Source organism: Salmo trutta, chromosome 11 (genome assembly GCF_901001165.1).
Source record: "Salmo trutta chromosome 11, fSalTru1.1, whole genome shotgun sequence".
In the NCBI taxonomy this organism is placed as follows: Eukaryota; Metazoa; Chordata; class Actinopteri; order Salmoniformes; family Salmonidae; genus Salmo; species Salmo trutta.
In genome coordinates this window covers 14045362-14062938 of record NC_042967.1, presented here as the reverse complement: position 1 = coordinate 14062938, position 17577 = coordinate 14045362, and the positions used below count along the sequence as shown (strand labels likewise).

The window sequence follows — 17577 nt, the reverse complement described above, 5'->3', positions numbered from 1 at the left end:
AGCTGCAGCCAACCAACTAACAGTGGTAATGTCAGTCCAACTCCTGGAGGAGAGGAGAGGGGAGGAGAGGGGAGAGGAAGGGGAGGAGGAGAGGAGGAGGGAAGGAGGAGAGGAGGAGAGGAGGAGGGAAGGAGTAGAGGAGGAGAGGGGAGAGGAAGGGAGGAAGGGGAGGAGAGGAAGAGAGGAGGTGAGAGGTATGGAGAGGAGGGGAGATAAGAGGAGGGGAGATGAGGCCCCGTTACCATAGGCACCCATTTGCCATCCATTTACTTTCCAAGTTGCGAATTCAATACAGAGACTTGCCCTCACTCCGTCATCCCTATTCAATGTCAGGGCCTTATTCTGAGCACTTGTCCTGGGTATTCCGGGTCCCATGTCCCATACAGAAGGCAGCAGAGCATTGGAGAGTGTAGTGACAACCTTGTGATGTTCGGGAACAACGAGGGGCGGTGTGGCAGTGGAGAGACCTTCTAATTGGAGGATAATGTGTCAGAGGGGACTTTTACTAGAGGCACTGGGGTGGGAAGTAATGTGGTGTTCAGTTCAGCGTCGAGGACAGTCAGAGAGGTAGGAATCAGGCCCCTGGAAGGTTGGCTAGGACAGACTAGAGCCAAGCCCATCCACCATAGTTACTGGAACCAGGCTAGAAAGGACTATGAGAAAAAGTTGATATCTGATCTGGTAGAGTACGGTTGAGGTCGGCAATCAACACAATAGTGTGAAAAGTGAAAAATAAGAAAGGGTTAAACTCCCACACCAGTAGAAATAGACTTTTTCACAACTTTCATTAGCTGGCTAAGGTTAGCTTAGCATGTTAAATAATTACACTGACAGCTGTCAGTCAGTGGCCTATTTGTTGTTATTTCTCTGCTACACCTGGAAATCACCACAACGTTCCCACCTCCAATTCCTGAATATGTATTAGCAGCCTGCGTCAGTCTTCGAGGTGGAGCCTAAACACGGATTTTCTTTCTAGGACAGGAAATACTCGAAATAGGTGCGGAAACGTCCTCTGAGGTGGGCCCTTTCAGCTTTTTAGCCATCATTTTTTTCATAATCATTATATTCATGATTACATCAAATGAAAAAGTATAGCTATGATTTGCAATGGAGAGCTTGATCTTGGATTATTAAATGACACTGTTTCTGCTGCTGTGTGGAGAGGGACAGGATTCTAGAGGGCATTTCAAAGAGTAAGTCGGAATTAAAAAGAGAGAGGGACGGATTGAGAGCGATATGAAGGGATGACTGGTACTTCCTCCTTGCAGCGGACACGGTCGAAGGAGCAGATTAACCTCTGAACTCCCCCCGCCGCCACGCTAATCTGAAGGCCAATCAGATTGCTCCGTCCTCCTCTCCCCACACCTCTTAAGGAAATTACTTCTTCCCTGGGCGTCCCCCCCTCCTGTGTGTGTGTGTGTGTGTGTATTGTGTGTGTGTTTGTGTGCATGTGTGTGTGCATCCTTCTCTGCTCTCCCCCCTCTGAAAGGTAATACAAGTGAAGGGATAAATTGCATTAGTCAATCTCTCTACGTCTGCGGGGAGCGTGTTATAGTGATGGGACGCAGCTGTGCCACCCGCCTTCCTGCAACCCACCCCGAGCAGGAAGGCGGGTGGCACAACCCCCTGGTGCCTGCCTCTCACTAGCTAATTGCGACAGATAGTGACAATGACGACGGGTATAGAGAACAGAGCTGCAAGGAAAGTCATACCAACACACTCTGAGGACGGAAATAGAGACTGAGAAAAAGAAGAAGATAAGACTTTCTAGAAAGTACCGAGTTACGATAATGAGGAAGGGAAAGAAAAAAAGAAAGCATAGAAGAAGAGGATCAGTTGGAAACTCAGTTTCTTTTCCCCTCTGGAAAACACAGCAGGGAGAAGTGACCTTCTCAAGTCTCTCCTTCTCCTCCCTCTTTCCCTCTCTCTTTTTCTCAATCCTGGTGTTTCTGCTAGTTTCTCCCCGCTCCCAGGTAACAAGCGAAGTGTGTTGCGCCATTCGGGGGCTTCTCCCTTAATTGGTATCACAGGATCGACGTGGCGTTGCTTCCGCTTGTCTGCCTCTCCAGCCAGAACAGATACAGAACCAGGACCGGAGCAGCCAAGGGAGGCAGGCGGACTTTCACCTTGTCTGGGGATATTAAAACCTGCTTTAAAGGGGAACTTCACCATTTTATATATATTTTTGTACATCCTCCTGCACCCACACCAGTGTCTAAATGTTTGGAAAATGCATTTTCTAAATCTTGTAGTCCAATAGAAAAGAAGAAAAGGTCCCACTATGATGTCATCGGAGACACTGGTATGGTGCTGTAGATAACAAATAAAAGGTTACAAAGGGGTGAATCCCATTAGAGCCAACGTTGGCCTAGTCTCACACCTTTTCCACTGTCAACTGGCTCTCCCTCCCTTTACTTACTTAAACCAAGGCTTCCCGTTCTAATCTGAGAATGAATAATATGAATTCTTTAATCAAAATGGTTAGCCCCATTGAGACTTCAAATCTCTTTGGCGGGAGAAGGTTAGTCAAGGGCGGCGCACTTTCCAATGAGAAAGCCATGAAGTCTAGTGGGGGTTAACTTAATGTATCACTTTATTAAACTTTGTCAATTTCAAGCTGCTTTTGGGGGTAACACTAGGTCATGGTAATTACAGGGGTGTAGGTTTTTTTTAAGGGAAATTGCAAAAAAAATGTGAGATAAATCTTTTCAGTAATAAACTAATTTCACTAGGAGAGATTGGGGTGGCTGGTGAGACAGGGGGGATCAAATTAGAGGGGATAAAATTAGCCTTAAAGCTCTTCCCATTGATTACAGGGTTGCCATGACGATGGAAGTCAGCAGTTAAATTATAGGTGTTTAAAGGTAGAAGGAACAAGCGTAGTTGAACTTACCAGCACCTGTCAGGGGGCTATTATCTTTGTCGTTTAGGGTTCCCTGTGATGACTCACAAACTAAGGTGCACTGTGGAAAGAAGAGAGAGAGAGATGTTTGATGTTTACATGTGCATGTCAAATCTTCACCATCAAACACACACATATGAATGTACATCTCTGCTTTCCTCTGAGCAGCGGGGCGGCCACGTCTAGCTTGACATGTTGTTGGTTCAGCATGTCTTGCTCTTTAAACACATTTTAATTTAGCTCAGTGTTTTTTGGACAGCACGAGGTAAACGACAGGTGAAGCTAAACACATAGGTGCACAGACAGACAGACAGACAGACAGACAGACAGACAGACAGACAGACAGACAGACAGACAGACAGACAGACAGACAGACAGACAGACAGACAGACCCTCCGTCATTCAAGAACGCTCCATGTGTTTGTCACCGTCCCCTTTGATAATGAGTATCTTCCCATCACAGCTGCTGAATGTCCCTTTTTGATGATGCGTGCGGGACAAGACATCAAAGTGCGAGTGACAACCAACAGTTTTCAGGCCTCTCTGTCAGTGGCATCGAGGCTGACAAACCATCAGAAATACACTTTAGCAGGTACCAACTACTAGGACTGCTACTTTTGCGAAAAAAGTGGAATTTAGTGAAACGAGGTAGGTTAATTTACATCAGGGGAACATAGAGAAACAAAGTAGCTTTCTTCACGTCAGGGGAACATAGTGAAACAAGGTAGCTTTCTTCACATCAGGGGAATGTAGTGTAACAAGGTAGCTTTCTTCACGTCAGGGGAACATAGTGAAACAAGGTAGATTTCTTCACGTCAGGGGAACATAGTGAAACAAGGTAGCTTCATTTACGTCAGGGGAATATATTGAAACAAGGTAGCTTTCTTCACGTCAGGGGAACATAGTGAAACAAGGTAGCTTTCTTCACGTCAGGGGAATATTGAGAAACAAGGTAGCTTTCTTCACATCAGGGGAATATAGTGAAACAAGGTAGATTTCTTCACATCAGGTGAATATAGAGAAACAAGGTAGCTTTCTTCACGTCAGGGGAACATAGAGAAACAAGGTAGCTTTCTTCACGTCAGGGGAACATAGAGAAACAAGGTATCTTTCTTCAAATCAGGGGAATATAGTGAAACAAGGTAGCTTCATTTACATCAGGGGAATATAGAGAAACAAGGGAGCTTCATTTACATCAGGGGAATATAGAGAAACAAGGTAGCTTTCTTCACATCGGGGGAATATAGTGAAACAAGGTAGCTTTCTTCACATCGGGGGAATATAGTGAAACAAGGTAGCTTCATTTACATAAGGGGAACATAGAGAAACAAGGTAGATCTGTTCACATCAGGGGAATATAGAGAAACAAGGTAGCTTTCTTCACATGGGGGGAATATAGTGAAACAAGGTAGCTTCATTTACATCAGGGGAATATAGAGAAACAAGGTAGCTTTCTTCACGTCAGGGGAATATAGAGAAACAAGGTAGCTCTGTTCACATCAGGGGAATATTGCAGGGGTGAAACTCCTTACGATATGATGTGGCTCTGTTCACGCCAGAGGAACTGAGCAGGGGTGAAACTCCATACGATATGATGTGGCTCTGTTCACGCCAGAGGAACTGAGCAGGGGTGAAACTCCATACGATATGACGTGGCTCTGTTCACGCCAGAGGAACTGAGCAGGGGTGAAACTCCATACGATATGATGTGGCTCTGTTCACACCAGAGGAACTGAGCAGGGGTGAAACTCCATACGATATGACGTGGCTCTGTTCACGCCAGAGGAACTGAGCAGGGGTGAAACTCCATACGATATGATGTGGCTCTGTTCACACCAGAGGAACTGAGCAGGGGTGAAACTCCATACGATATGACGTGGCTCTGTTCACGCCAGAGGAACTGAGCAGGGGTGAAACTCCATACGATATGATGTGGCTCTGTTCACGCCAGAGGAACTGAGCAGGGGTGAAACTCCATACGATATGACGTGGCTCTGTTCACGCCAGAGGAACTGAGCAGGGGTGAAACTCCATACGATATGACGTGGCTCTGTTCACGCCAGAGGAACTGAGCAGGAGATTGCGACTTTTGGTGAAACTCCACATGATAATTGCATTTCCATTTTTGTGTGTTGCACTTCCATTCAGTAACACTTCCATTCAGTAACACTTCCATTCAGTAACACTTCCATTAAGTAACACCTCCATTCAGTAACACTTCCATTCAGTAACACTTCCATTAAGTAACACCTCCATTCAGTAACACCTCCATTCAGTAACACTTCCATTAAGTAACACCTCCATTCAGTAACACCTCCATTCAGTAACACTTCCATTCAGTAACACTTCCATTCAGTAACACTTCCATTCAGTAACACTTCCATTCAGTAACACTTCCATTCAGTAACACTTCCATTCAGTAACACTTCCATTAAGTAACACCTCCATTCAGTAACACCTCCATTCAGTAACACTTCCATTCAGTAACACTTCCATTCAGTAACACTTCCATTCAGTAACACTTCCATTCAGTGGCGTCTATGAATCACATAATCATACATAGTGTTAGGGGTGTGAACATTTAAACGCTAAAAAGTTGAAACTAAATTGGGATCTTTAACGTTAATTAAAATCCCTAACTGAAAAACAAATGTTTTTTTTTACATATATGGAGAAACTAAACAGCATAGTGGGTCAATTTCAGCAACAAATAAGAGCGTTGAAGCGCAAGACTCAAATTTCCCCCTGTTTTGGTGCCCTGGCTGGCTACCACGGTGTGAACAGCCTGAAGCGAACAGAGACAGTGTGTGACTATGTGAGAGCGAAGTGTTGCATCTCGCTCGTCTCAATAACGTAGCCTATTCATTGATGATTGGCCTTGCTTTACTGAAGTTCCGAGACATTGCAAGCTAAGAAATAGCAAGATACGGCATTCCATTGCAAGATACAGCTTTTGATAGCCGATAGATAGGGCTAGCGCACGGTTCTGACTCTGTGTGCCTGGTGGCCGACGGGCCTATACTGTGCCCCTCTCTCTCCGTCCCTCGCTAGCTCGCTATGAAAGATGCGAGTGTTTTGTATTCTCAGAAGTACGGCAACTAATCAGCCTCCTCCATTCCAAAAATACAGAATTTTAGGAGTCTTGACACTCAAAAAATGCGAGTCGACACCCGGAGTCAACGTGCAATCTGTTAGTGGCAGAGAAAGGCAAGCGACAACAGTGAAGTCCTGTATGGCAATACGTTGACAAGTTAAATGAGAAGGAAATGCTAACTTTGCGAGGTGGGATTGAGGTACTGCGATAGTAGAACGGGTGCAACACTAAACCGTCTGAGAGGGACACTCGTGAGACCCCAACTGTTGCTGGCAGCAGCACAGTCGTATTGTGAATTCAAGTGAAATTTTATTAAACTCTTCTTACAGTTTTAACTGAAAAACAATATAAAAATTGCTGTGTAAACGTTAAGAGAAATTGTCCACCCAGACACACACCCTATATCATCAAAAGAGAGCAGGACCCAGAGGCAGCCAGCCATGTTAGAGCCCTAGTCAATTATATAAGACTGCTCTCTGTGACTGACTTACTCACAGTGGTAACACACACACACACACACACACACACCCACACACACACACACACACACACAGAGAGAGAGAGAGAGAGAGCAAAGGTCATTTTGCTGCAACGAGGAGAAGTGTCAACAGACTACAGTGGGTCAGTGAACACCCTATGCTACAGAGTTATGTTATCTCCTCTCAGAAAGAGATCATTTCTACTGTACGCAGATCCATTTTGACTGCCTCCTCATACATGTACAACTACCAGCCAGGTCACACATTTGTCCAGGACCCCAGGATGTCAGGAGATGCCTTCAATGCCATCCACTAGGGGCAGTGTGAATGCCTATTACCATCAAGTAGGTTCGCGGCTTGCTAGGGCGTTGTGGATGGAGATAGAGGAGGGTCTTAAACCGTGTGCTCCGCACAGGTTCAAGCCCAGTGCTAGGCAGTCATTTCTTTCTGTTTTAACACTATCCTAAACCTTAACCAGTCGGAATGAATGCCTTAACCTAAACAAACGTTGAAAACTGAAGTGAGACCGTGACATCTTGTTGCAAGTACAGTGCTTTTATGCTACACATATTATTATATATTTAGACTATACTAAATATTCCCATTGGTGTAATAACTAGTCAAATGAAGGTAAAGTACATACATAAACTTTGTTTTTGGTGTGAAAACACCCCATTGGTAGGACGTTTGAGCACTCTTCAGGTACCTGGCGATCTCGGAAGAAGACATCATCTCTCTCTCTTTCTCTTCCTTTCTCTTGCTCTCATTCCTGTGTTTCTCAGATGGTGCAGCGTAGCATGTCGTGGTGCATTAGCATAGTTGATTGTAGGTGGGATGGTCTCACAAGGGAGATGCCATTCATTCAGACGAGGTGAGTCTCGTAGGAAGGCTATAAGGCTACGGGGAACTGGGTTTAGCCGACTATCCCACACAAATAGAAGAAGGATGTATGACGCTCCCTCTCTCTAATTCTCTAATGCTCTTTGTCTGTGCGCATAATCACACACAGCATTCAGGCTGTCTAAGCCAATGGCTTCTCTGGCTTGCGCTCTCTCTCCCCCACACACACGCAAACACCGTACGCACACACACACATGGTAAACATATGCAGTGTCTAAGAGTCCCTTTCCCACTCTCGCCCTCTCGTCACCCCCCCCCCCCACACACACACACACAAGATCCAAGGGCTGTAAGGGCTTGATGAATCTCATTGGGCCACTTGAGCAGTGACAGACTAATCCTGCAAGCATTAGTGCTAGCCGAGACATCTGGAGGGGAACGACTCTCATATACACACACACACACAAACACACACACACACACGTCCTCACCTTCTGGGCCTGCTGCACGTCGGCCGTGATGTGATCCATGTCCCCCTCCTCCATCTCCCCCATGTTCACACGGCTCACCAACACTGTCCCCACCGCCAACACACCATCAGAAGACCTGGGGGAGAGTGGACAGAGTGTCAACTACGGGAACGAGAGAGAAAAGAGGGCAGAAGCGAGTGTGAGAACAGAGGTGTAGATGGAGCAGCCAATGGGACAGAGAACAGAGGTGTAGATGGAGCAGCCAATGGGACAGAGAATAGAGGTGGAGATGGAGCAGCCAATGGGACAGAGAACAGAGGTGTAGATGGAGCAGCCAATGGGACAGAGAACAGAGGTGGAGATGGAGCAGCCAATGGGACAGAGAACAGAGGTGTAGATGGAGCAGCCAATGGGACAGAGAACAGAGGTGGAGATGGAGCAGCCAATGGGACAGAGAACAGAGGTGGAGATGGAGCAGCCAATGGGACAGAGAATAGAGGTGTAGATGGAGCAGCCAATGGGACAGAGAACAGAGGTGGAGATGGAGCAGCCAATGGGACAGAGAACAGAGGTGTAGATGGAGCAGCCAATGGGACAGAGAACAGAGGTGTAGATGGAGCAGCCAATGGGACAGAGAACAGAGGTGTAGATGGAGCAGCCAATGGGACAGAGAACAGAGGTGTAGATGGAGCAGCCAATGGGACAGAGAACAGAGGTGGAGATGGAGCAGCCAATGGGACAGAGAATAGAGGTGTAGATGGAGCAGCCAATGGGACAGAGAACAGAGGTGGAGATGGAGCAGCCAATGAGACAGAGAATAGAGGTGTAGATGGAGCAGCCAATGGGACAGAGAACAGAGGTGTAGATGGAGCAGCCAATGGGACAGAGAATAGAGGTGTAGATGGAGCAGCCAATGGGACAGAGAATAGAGGTGGAGATGGAGCAGCCAATGGGACAGAGAACAGAGGTGGAGATGGAGCAGCCAATGGGACAGAGAATAGAGGTGGAGATGGAGCAGCCAATGAGACAGAGAACAGAGGTGTAGATGGAGCAGCCAATGGGACAGAGAACAGAGGTGTAGATGGAGCAGCCAATGGGACAGAGAACAGAGGTGGAGATGGAGCAGCCAATGGGACAGAGAATAGAGGTGGAGATGGAGCAGCCAATGGGACAGAGAACAGAGGTGTAGATGGAGCAGCCAATGGGACAGAGAACAGAGGTGTAGATGGAGCAGCCAATGGGACAGAGAACAGAGGTGTAGATGGAGCAGCCAATGGGACAGAGAATAGAGGTGTAGATGGAGCAGCCAATGGGACAGAGAACAGAGGTGTAGATGGAGCAGCCAATGGGACAGAGAACAGAGGTGGAGATGGAGCAGCCAATGGGACAGAGAACAGAGGTGTAGATGGAGCAGCCAATGGGACAGAGAACAGAGGTGGAGATGGAGCAGCCAATAGGACAGAGAACAGAGGTGTAGATGGAGCAGCCAATGGGACAGAGAACAGAGGTGTAGATGGAGCAGCCAATGGGACAGAGAACAGAGGTGGAGATGGAGCAGCCAATGGGACAGAGAACAGAGGTGTAGATGGAGCAGCCAATGGGACAGAGAACAGAGGTGTAGATGGAGCAGCCAATAGGACAGAGAACAGAGATGTAGATGGAGCAGCCAATGGGACAGAGAACAGAGGTGTAGATGGAGCAGCCAATGGGACAGAGAACAGAGGTGTAGATGGAGCAGCCAATGGGACAGAGAACAGAGGTGTAGATGGAGCAGCCAATGGGACAGAGAACAGAGGTGGAGATGGAGCAGCCAATGGGACAGAGAATAGAGATGTAGATGGAGCAGCCAATGGGACAGAGAACAGAGGTGTAGATGGAGCAGCCAATGGGACAGAGAACAGAGGTGGAGATGGAGCAGCCAATGGGACAGAGAATAGAGGTGTAGATGGAGCAGCCAATGGGACAGAGAATAGAGGTGTAGATGGAGCAGCCAATGGGACAGAGAATAGAGGTGTAGATGGAGCAGCCAATGGGACAGAGAACAGAGGTGGAGATGGAGTAAAGAAGAGGTGGTGAGGAACAGAGACTGAGAGGTCAAGAGAAACTGTAGGCTGGAGTTTCTCAAGAAATGTTTATTGCCGTTGCAAGCGACATCTCAATCAACTTTGCTGATACACGAAGCAACTGAAACCCCATTGAAATGGCATGCAACAATGTGGTTTGAAATTTCTAAACCAATGGCATCTGTTGCGTTACATTGGGATTCAATAAGCTATAAAAATAAAAAGAGTTGCACACTCCATATGTAAACTCCCAGTCATTTACTGGGTAAATCACCTCATTGTGATTTTCCCAAATCATTTGTTAATCGAACCTTTTCGTTAATGATTTAGAAAACAATGCTGTCTGTACAATGTAGCTAGGCAAAATGAAATTGCCAGCACTGTTCTAGCTGGCTAGCTAGCTGTCAACTAACTAACCAAGCTAGCAACTAACTAAGCTTAGGCTAGCAACTAACTAAGCTTAGGCTAGCTAGTTGAAACTGGTCTGGGTTTACCTTAAAAATGAAATGTATTGACAGCCAAACCACATACATTAACCTTTACTAGCCATGATGCCAAAATCTATTTATACAGCTCCCGTTTAACTAATTATGTCGCTTCTATCAACCTTGATGGCGGTTCCGGCAGCAACAGGCAGCGCGAGCGACAGCTGTGTTGACATGACAACTGGGTCAGAGTTCTGTACCTTCGAATGGATCACGCGACAAAAGCATTCGTTTTGATTGTGTTGCTTGCAACGAGTTTCACAAAAGTTGAAAAGTTTGCAACTGATCTGGATGCCACCAAGTTGCAGATGAATTGCTTCATCTGGTGTTGTTACATGAAGCAATCCAAAAGCAACATGGCTGCGTCCAAGTTGCGTCGTGTAACCCCAGTACATGGTGGTCAAATCACTGTGTTAAACACCCTCTCCCTCCTTCGGTAACAGATACAAAACAGACACCACCGTTCTCATATTAGGGAGTCCCAATTACTTTTCTAATCATGATCTGATGGGAAATCCATTTCCAGCAGAAGTTCGTCACACACACACAGACACACACGCACGCACGCACACACGCACACACTTAAATGAACAATTCTCCCTGGGTATTAAGCTAGCAGCATGTGATCTAATCCCCCAGTCAGATTGATCTAGCGCTAATGGGCCTGGTCCCACTCCCAGTGGACAATTAAGGGCTATCATAATCACAGCCAAAGCCTGGGGTCCGAGAGGGACAGAGACAGAGCGAGGGGGGAGGAGAGGGGGATGACACCCCGGGGAGAGAAGGAGAGGAGAGGGATGGTGAGGGATGGAGAGGGAGAAGAGAGGGATCTGGAGAGGTACTCTGGGCCTGGAGAGAGAAAGAAGGGGATGCTACCCCATGGAGAGGAAGGGAGGGATAGTGAGTTGAAGGACGGAGAGGGAGAAGAGACTGATCTGAAGAGGGACTCGGGGAACTGCAGCAGCGGCGTCCTCGCTCAGAGACTCATTTGCACACGGTGGTCCCTTGCTACACCGAGAGACATAAGTCTGTTGATGGATCTCAGGACCCATGCCAGACATCTGCTTCAGTGTTTATCTTTCTTGGTACCCCCCACCCCCTCTCCCTCCTTTCCCACTCATCCCTCATCCCCCTCTCCACCACACAGAGAACATTCCGGAAAGTCACCCTGACTTTTGAGTAAACATGGTCAGTCCAGATCGAGCCTCTCGTTCCCTCGGATTATAATGGAGAAAATGAGATGAGCATGTCGTTGTTTTTAACACCTGTTGCACAGCTAGCAGACCACCACCGTTACTGCAACGGGGCTACAGTGGCCCACCTCGGTACACTTTCCAGATTGCTTGAGCGCCTTACCATAATGAGACATTCCACTGAAACAAACAGTGTAGACTTTAAAGTCCTACTCCTACTCCATGTAAGGCTGTAAACTCCTGCACCAGTCTCATTTGCAGATCATTTATCACGTGATTTACTTCACAAAAGGCACGTCTCAATAGGTGGTCCAGGTATCCTCTTTTGTTCTGTATGGCTCCTCAAGAAAGGGGAGAGGCCGATGACATCACATCTCCCCATCAGACCAACTCCTTGAAGTTTGCAGTTGTGTAAAAAAAAAAAAACACTATTTTGCTTAAAAAATTTTTTTTTGCCTTTTAGTGTGTGTACTTCACTGTATGTATATTTGGGATATGGCTTTTCAACGGTAAAAGTAAAACAAATAGCTGGAGAACGTCTTTAAGGTAATTGATTTATGTGTGGGAGCGATGGGAGATGTCATAGCTGTACAGACTGTAGCTTGCACACGGATGGGGGGGTGATATGTCATATACTTGGCATCTTTAAAATACCACGCTTTCACAGTTTTCTGACATCAGTTTGTGTGTGTGTGTGTGTGTGTGTGTGTGTGTGTGTGTGTGTGTGTGTGTGTGTGTGTGTGTGAGAGAAGAGAGTGATAATAACCATTATAGCTTAAAGGCAGGTTAAGGAGAGGTTGGTTCAAATCAAGCGAGCGCGTGCGCAAACAGAAGTTGCCTTCCTGACAAGATGGTTGTACCGAGCAGCTACAGTCTCTCTGTTAGAGCTGTGATTGGATGGTTGTACCGAGCAGCTACAGTCTCTCTGTTAGAGCTGTGATTGGATGGTTGTACCGAGCAGCTACAGTCTCTCTGTTAGAGCTGTGATTGACCTCAAATTAACTTTGAAGCAGCCTGCTGCGGAGCGCTGACGGAAAAAAGATGGACAGTAAATAAGCTCCTCTCCTCCATCCTCCCACGACTTCTCCTCGGTTCTGGAGTTGGCATTGAACAGTATCTACAGATTGCTCTGCCCGCCTCTGATCTCCCCGCTCAACTGTCCTCATCTACTAATTGGCCCAGAGTTCCCTTTTTGTGACAGTGCTTAAATCAGAGCAGCTTCGTTAAAGAGACAAAAAAAATGTGGTGCTTAAAGGGACACTTCGATGCCGTTTGTAAAGTAAACACTGGTATGGTTTGTTGAATGTTGAATAGGAGGTAAACAATTGTTGAGGTATGTGTCACGTCCAGTGAAAGGGGTCATTTGCCATAGTAGAATGGTCAGGGCGTGGCAGGGGGGTTGTTTTGTGCATTTTGGGGTTTTTTGGTTCAAGGGGAATTTGTTCTAGTTTTCATTTTCTATGCTTCGTTTTCCAGGTTTGGCCGAGTATGGTTTCCAATCAGAGGCAGGTGTCTTTCGTTGTCTCTGATTGGAAGCCATACTTAGGCAGCCTGTTTTCCTTTGGGTTTTGTGGGTGGTTGTTTTTCGTATAGTCTGAGTACCTTACGGAACTGTTGGCTGTCGTTTGGTTGTTTTTGTTGAAGTGTTATCATTTAATAAAGTAAGAATGGGCACTCTACACGCTGCGCCTTGGTCCCCTTTCATCGACCGCTGTGACAGTATGTCTTTAAAGTGTCGCGTATTTGGAATCGTTCACAAAACAATTAGTTATTAAGGAAGCTGTTTATTGCATTTAAGGATGATTCATTTTGTAACCCTTCTTCAGTTTGCAAACATGTCTCAAAGTGACACAAATCTGTACTAATAACTCATACTAGTCTGGGTGATGAAATGCACATTGCTCAATTTATTCCTTTTACTTTATTCCATCATGTGTGCTTTATTTTGAATGTATTAACCTAGAAGTGGTTTAAATATGTATCCTATCGTGTGGTGTTTCGGTTTATTTCTTATTTCCTTATATGAGCGACTTCCTTTACTTTGAATTGGTTAACCTCCTTTTCAGTGTTTCTCTAGCTGTGGTAAAGAGTGTTAGCCAGGGACCTGAGCCATAACCCCCACACCTGAGGAGAGGAGCATTGTTCAGTAGATTCAAGCCAGCAATGGAAGAGGACAGGTGACACAGGCTGTGCTCAGCCACAGTGTCTGGGGAGAGGGGACCGGATGAGTGTGACCAAGCTGTGCGCACAGAAACATCAGCCCAGAGAGAGAAACACAAGATTGAACTTCACTCAACTTTCTAGAGCAGTGGTCACCAACTGGTCGATCAATATCAACTGGTCGATCTTCAAGACATTCGGGCCCAGAGAGCAAATCAAGTGCACTATTGGCCTACAGCTGGCCAATCGGATGGCTCAGATGACTGTGTCTGCAGTAACGTATCAGGCATAAAAGAAAGCTAGAGCAAAGTTGATACTGTGAGATTTCAAAACGTTTAAAACCATGACTGGAGAGAGGCTGACAACGAATACAGCAAAGAGCTGCTGTTTATATGAGTGACTTCATGTTTAAGTTCTTACTCATCATTGTCAACACTTTGTATTCAACACTTTGTATTCAATACTTTGTATTCAACACTTTTAAAAGGTGCCTTCTTCCCATTTCCACTCAGCACTACAACAAGCACTGCAGCAGTAATGAATGATTAGGAAAGTGTATCTACAGGCATGCGTTGTTGTTATTATTAGCAGCTTGAGTCTTTTTTAATATCGAGGAATTTTTCAATTTCTCTGTTCATTCTCTAGGAGTAACAACATGAATTTGTGCATTAGGCAGAAGTAATGCGGTGCGACTCGAGTTTCGCCATCAGCTGGAAGACGGTGTCCCTTTTTGGTCAGTGTCAGTGGAGGAAAGGGAGAGCGGTGGGATGTTGAAAGACGGACCCTCAGTCTGTGGCTCTCTCCCTCCGCTGAGACTGAGCATCAGACACAGGCCATCAGCCCAGTAAAATAAAAAGCTAATGATTTTAATGTACGCTCACTCAGCTGTGCTTCACAAGTAATACAGCCACGGATCTATTACCTGTGTGATTATATAGCCTACCTCAAATTTTGAAATATAATTGTAAAAAAATGGCCCGAATAACAATCCATTGACAGTGCAATTCAAGCAAAGCCAATATGTGGTTATGATGTATTGGGTCTATAGCTTACGGCTCAAAAGTCATTGCTACAGTACTGTTTTTAATTGGTTAATGTTGCATAGGCTTACAAGTTTTTAAGTCATGTAAAAAAAAACGGAGTGGTAGATCTCAGCAGGCATTTTGACTCAAAGTGATCTTGACTCAGAAAATGTTGGTGAGCACTGTTCTAGAGTTTTCCTTGTTAACACTATCAATGTTTCCCTTAACTGTGGCAATTGTGATCGAATCAACGTAATATTAGCCACTTTCAATGCAACATACCAAAACAGAACACATAGGATTCTAGTAGGATTCTATTGCATTGTCACGCACTACTCAGCCCATACTCTACAGACCTGTGCGACTTAAAAAAAAATCAGAGCTGCCATTTGTGCCATTTACTTTGAACTGGACTGTGTATTGAGCATGAGCAGCCCGTAGTAGATGCGATTGTTTTGAGATCAAAACGGAAGCTGCATGTAGCCACGTGTGCACATTTTGTTCATTTCCTTTGCTAGTTAATGAGTTATTAGCCCAGGTAGTCAGCAATAGGGGACTGATTGCTTCCTACAAGAGCACCAAACGGGTACATTTCTAGACATATTTGAAAAACGAATCAAGTAAAAGAGATTTTATTTTGTCTTAAAGGGGCAGTGTTGTATTTTAAGACTTGGCTACTTAGCTTATTCAAGCCATAGGCAGAGGGTAGCATACATTTGTTTGATTCTCTGTAATAATGGTATGGGAATGCTAATGCATTTTTATTTTGTAAAGTGTTTTTTTGCATCAAATACAACAACATTTTCAGTCACCTTGTCTGAAGAACAAGTGGATAAACAGGTTAATGTTTCTAAAGTCTCATGGAATGTAGGCCTACATTGAACACCACACATTGGCTGCCACTGTAGGCTGAATGATAGAACAGCTGTTTCCATGTTAAAATGTTATGGGATGCATTTTCTCCATTGTTTTTGATGGTAGGTCACTTTGGTACATGGACACTGTTAAAACTGTAACTTAAAGCGGGTACAGCCTCAGTGCTCACAGTAAATGCGCACTGGAAGTTGCACAGAATTTATACAATGTTCAAGTTTGCGCACAACAGACCTGAAATTTGCTCAGTGCCCCAAGAAATTTGAGGGAATATTGAGAGCGATCCTGCTCGGGATGAAAAGGTGAATTATGTGTGTGTGCGTACCAATGGTTTCCAGTATGATGACGTTACTGATGAAGCTTTCTCCACCGTCTCCAGACGAGGGCCTGCTACGACGAGACTGCCAAGGCAACGACTACCGCATAGGAACCCCATGATGCCAGCGGCGACGCGACGAATGCTCCAAGCTAAACAACTGTGGACTCTAGCATGCATGTGGTGTGAGCGTGCCCAGGCATGTCCTTGTGTTTTGTTCTGTGTTGCTTTAATCCTGTAACGCCCTTTTAATACTACGAAAAAATAAATATATTGTCAGCTTGTGTCTGTGGTATTGGGATCGAAAGAACCTTGGTTTTTGACACGTATACGAACCATGTGTAACGGCCGTCGTCAGAAAGAGACCAAGGTGCAGCGGAGGATGTGTTCATCATTAGGAATTTTAATAAATGAAAGAACACTACAAACGAAACACGAAAATAAACGACAGCCAAACAGTCCTGTCAGGATTAACTCTACACAGAAAACAATCACTCACAAACCCCAAAGGAAAAACAGGCTGCCTATGTATGACTCCCAATCAGCAACAACGAACTACAGCTGTTCCTGATTGAGAGCCACACACGGCCAACCAAAGAAACAAACCAACATAGAAAAATAAAAATAGAACGCCCACCCATGTAACACCCTGGCCTAACCAAAATAGAGAACTAAAAACCCCTCTATGGCCAGGGCGTTACACCATGAATATTACTACCAAACTGGAGTCAATAAAGAATGGCTCCATAAATGAGATGATTTGCTCAGGGAGTGTGTAAAACATAACAACCCTTTGTTCTGTGAAATATCAAGTTGGAAATAATTTCATTTTTTTCCTCCTCAGAGAAACCATTTTCATTTCTACTCAAACCCATTTCACTTCCTTAAACTCTCATGACCCATTCACGAAGCACAAAAGGCTGCAACAGCACGCGAGCAAACCAATGCACACCTGTCCTAAACTGACCGATGGAGGCCATTTTATGACTGCTGTTCAGAATCATGACTCCAGCCAAACAATTAAAGCCCTGAGCCATAGTGACATCTAACAGCTGCTGGGGCTGTGTAGTGGAGACTTTGGCTTGGCCACCGCCACCTATATTGAGGGACCTGATTCATTCATCGCAATCACTTTAAGCAGTCCCCTATAACCCAATAAAGCTGCTTGTAACAGATGCTACAACCATATCCGAGGGTCCTTACATGGGGAGAAGAAGATTCAATTTGTATCGAAGGTCACTGTAGTCTCTGAGTCATTGAGGCATGAAGCATGGAAACTGGACTGGAACAAACTACTGTTTAGAAACTGTTCTGACAAGGCATCAAGGTTTTAGTCTTGATTGAGTGGGCCAATCAGGGGTTGGAGTGAGGCATAAACAAACCAATCGATGGAGAGGACAGTAAGACGCATGCATGGTTTTTCCCACTCTTGGCTAGGCCTTCCCATCAGCCCTGGCATGCAGTGCCTTGGGCCGGGTCAGCTGCAAAGGTGTCTAGAACGTTGAGCATGAAAAGCCCAGGGCAGGAAGTTCAAGACAGACAAAGGAAATGACAGTCAGGTAGAGAGAAAATAGAATCATGAGCAATGTGAGAAAGAGTGCCCTGTTTCTGCCTTCTGGTCAACCACAAGAGAGAGAGTCACATACAGAAACACAGAGAGAGGAGAGAGAAAGAGAGTCA

At 45.5% G+C, this 17577-nt stretch overlaps 1 protein-coding gene across 8 annotated transcripts in view; it reads right to left on the bottom strand.

Moving 5' to 3' along the window:
* LOC115202250 (type II inositol 3,4-bisphosphate 4-phosphatase) overlaps nt 1-17577 on the bottom strand; it is a 200972-nt gene that overhangs the window by 72238 nt on the left and 111157 nt on the right. For all 8 annotated transcript variants that reach the window (XM_029766256.1, XM_029766259.1, XM_029766258.1 and 5 more), the window contains 2 exons: nt 7807-7921; nt 2894-2963 (listed from right to left, as the gene is read on the bottom strand). In XM_029766256.1, the coding sequence (XP_029622116.1) occupies nt 2894-2963; nt 7807-7921 (185 nt within the window). The remainder of the gene's footprint in view (nt 1-2893; nt 2964-7806; nt 7922-17577) is intronic.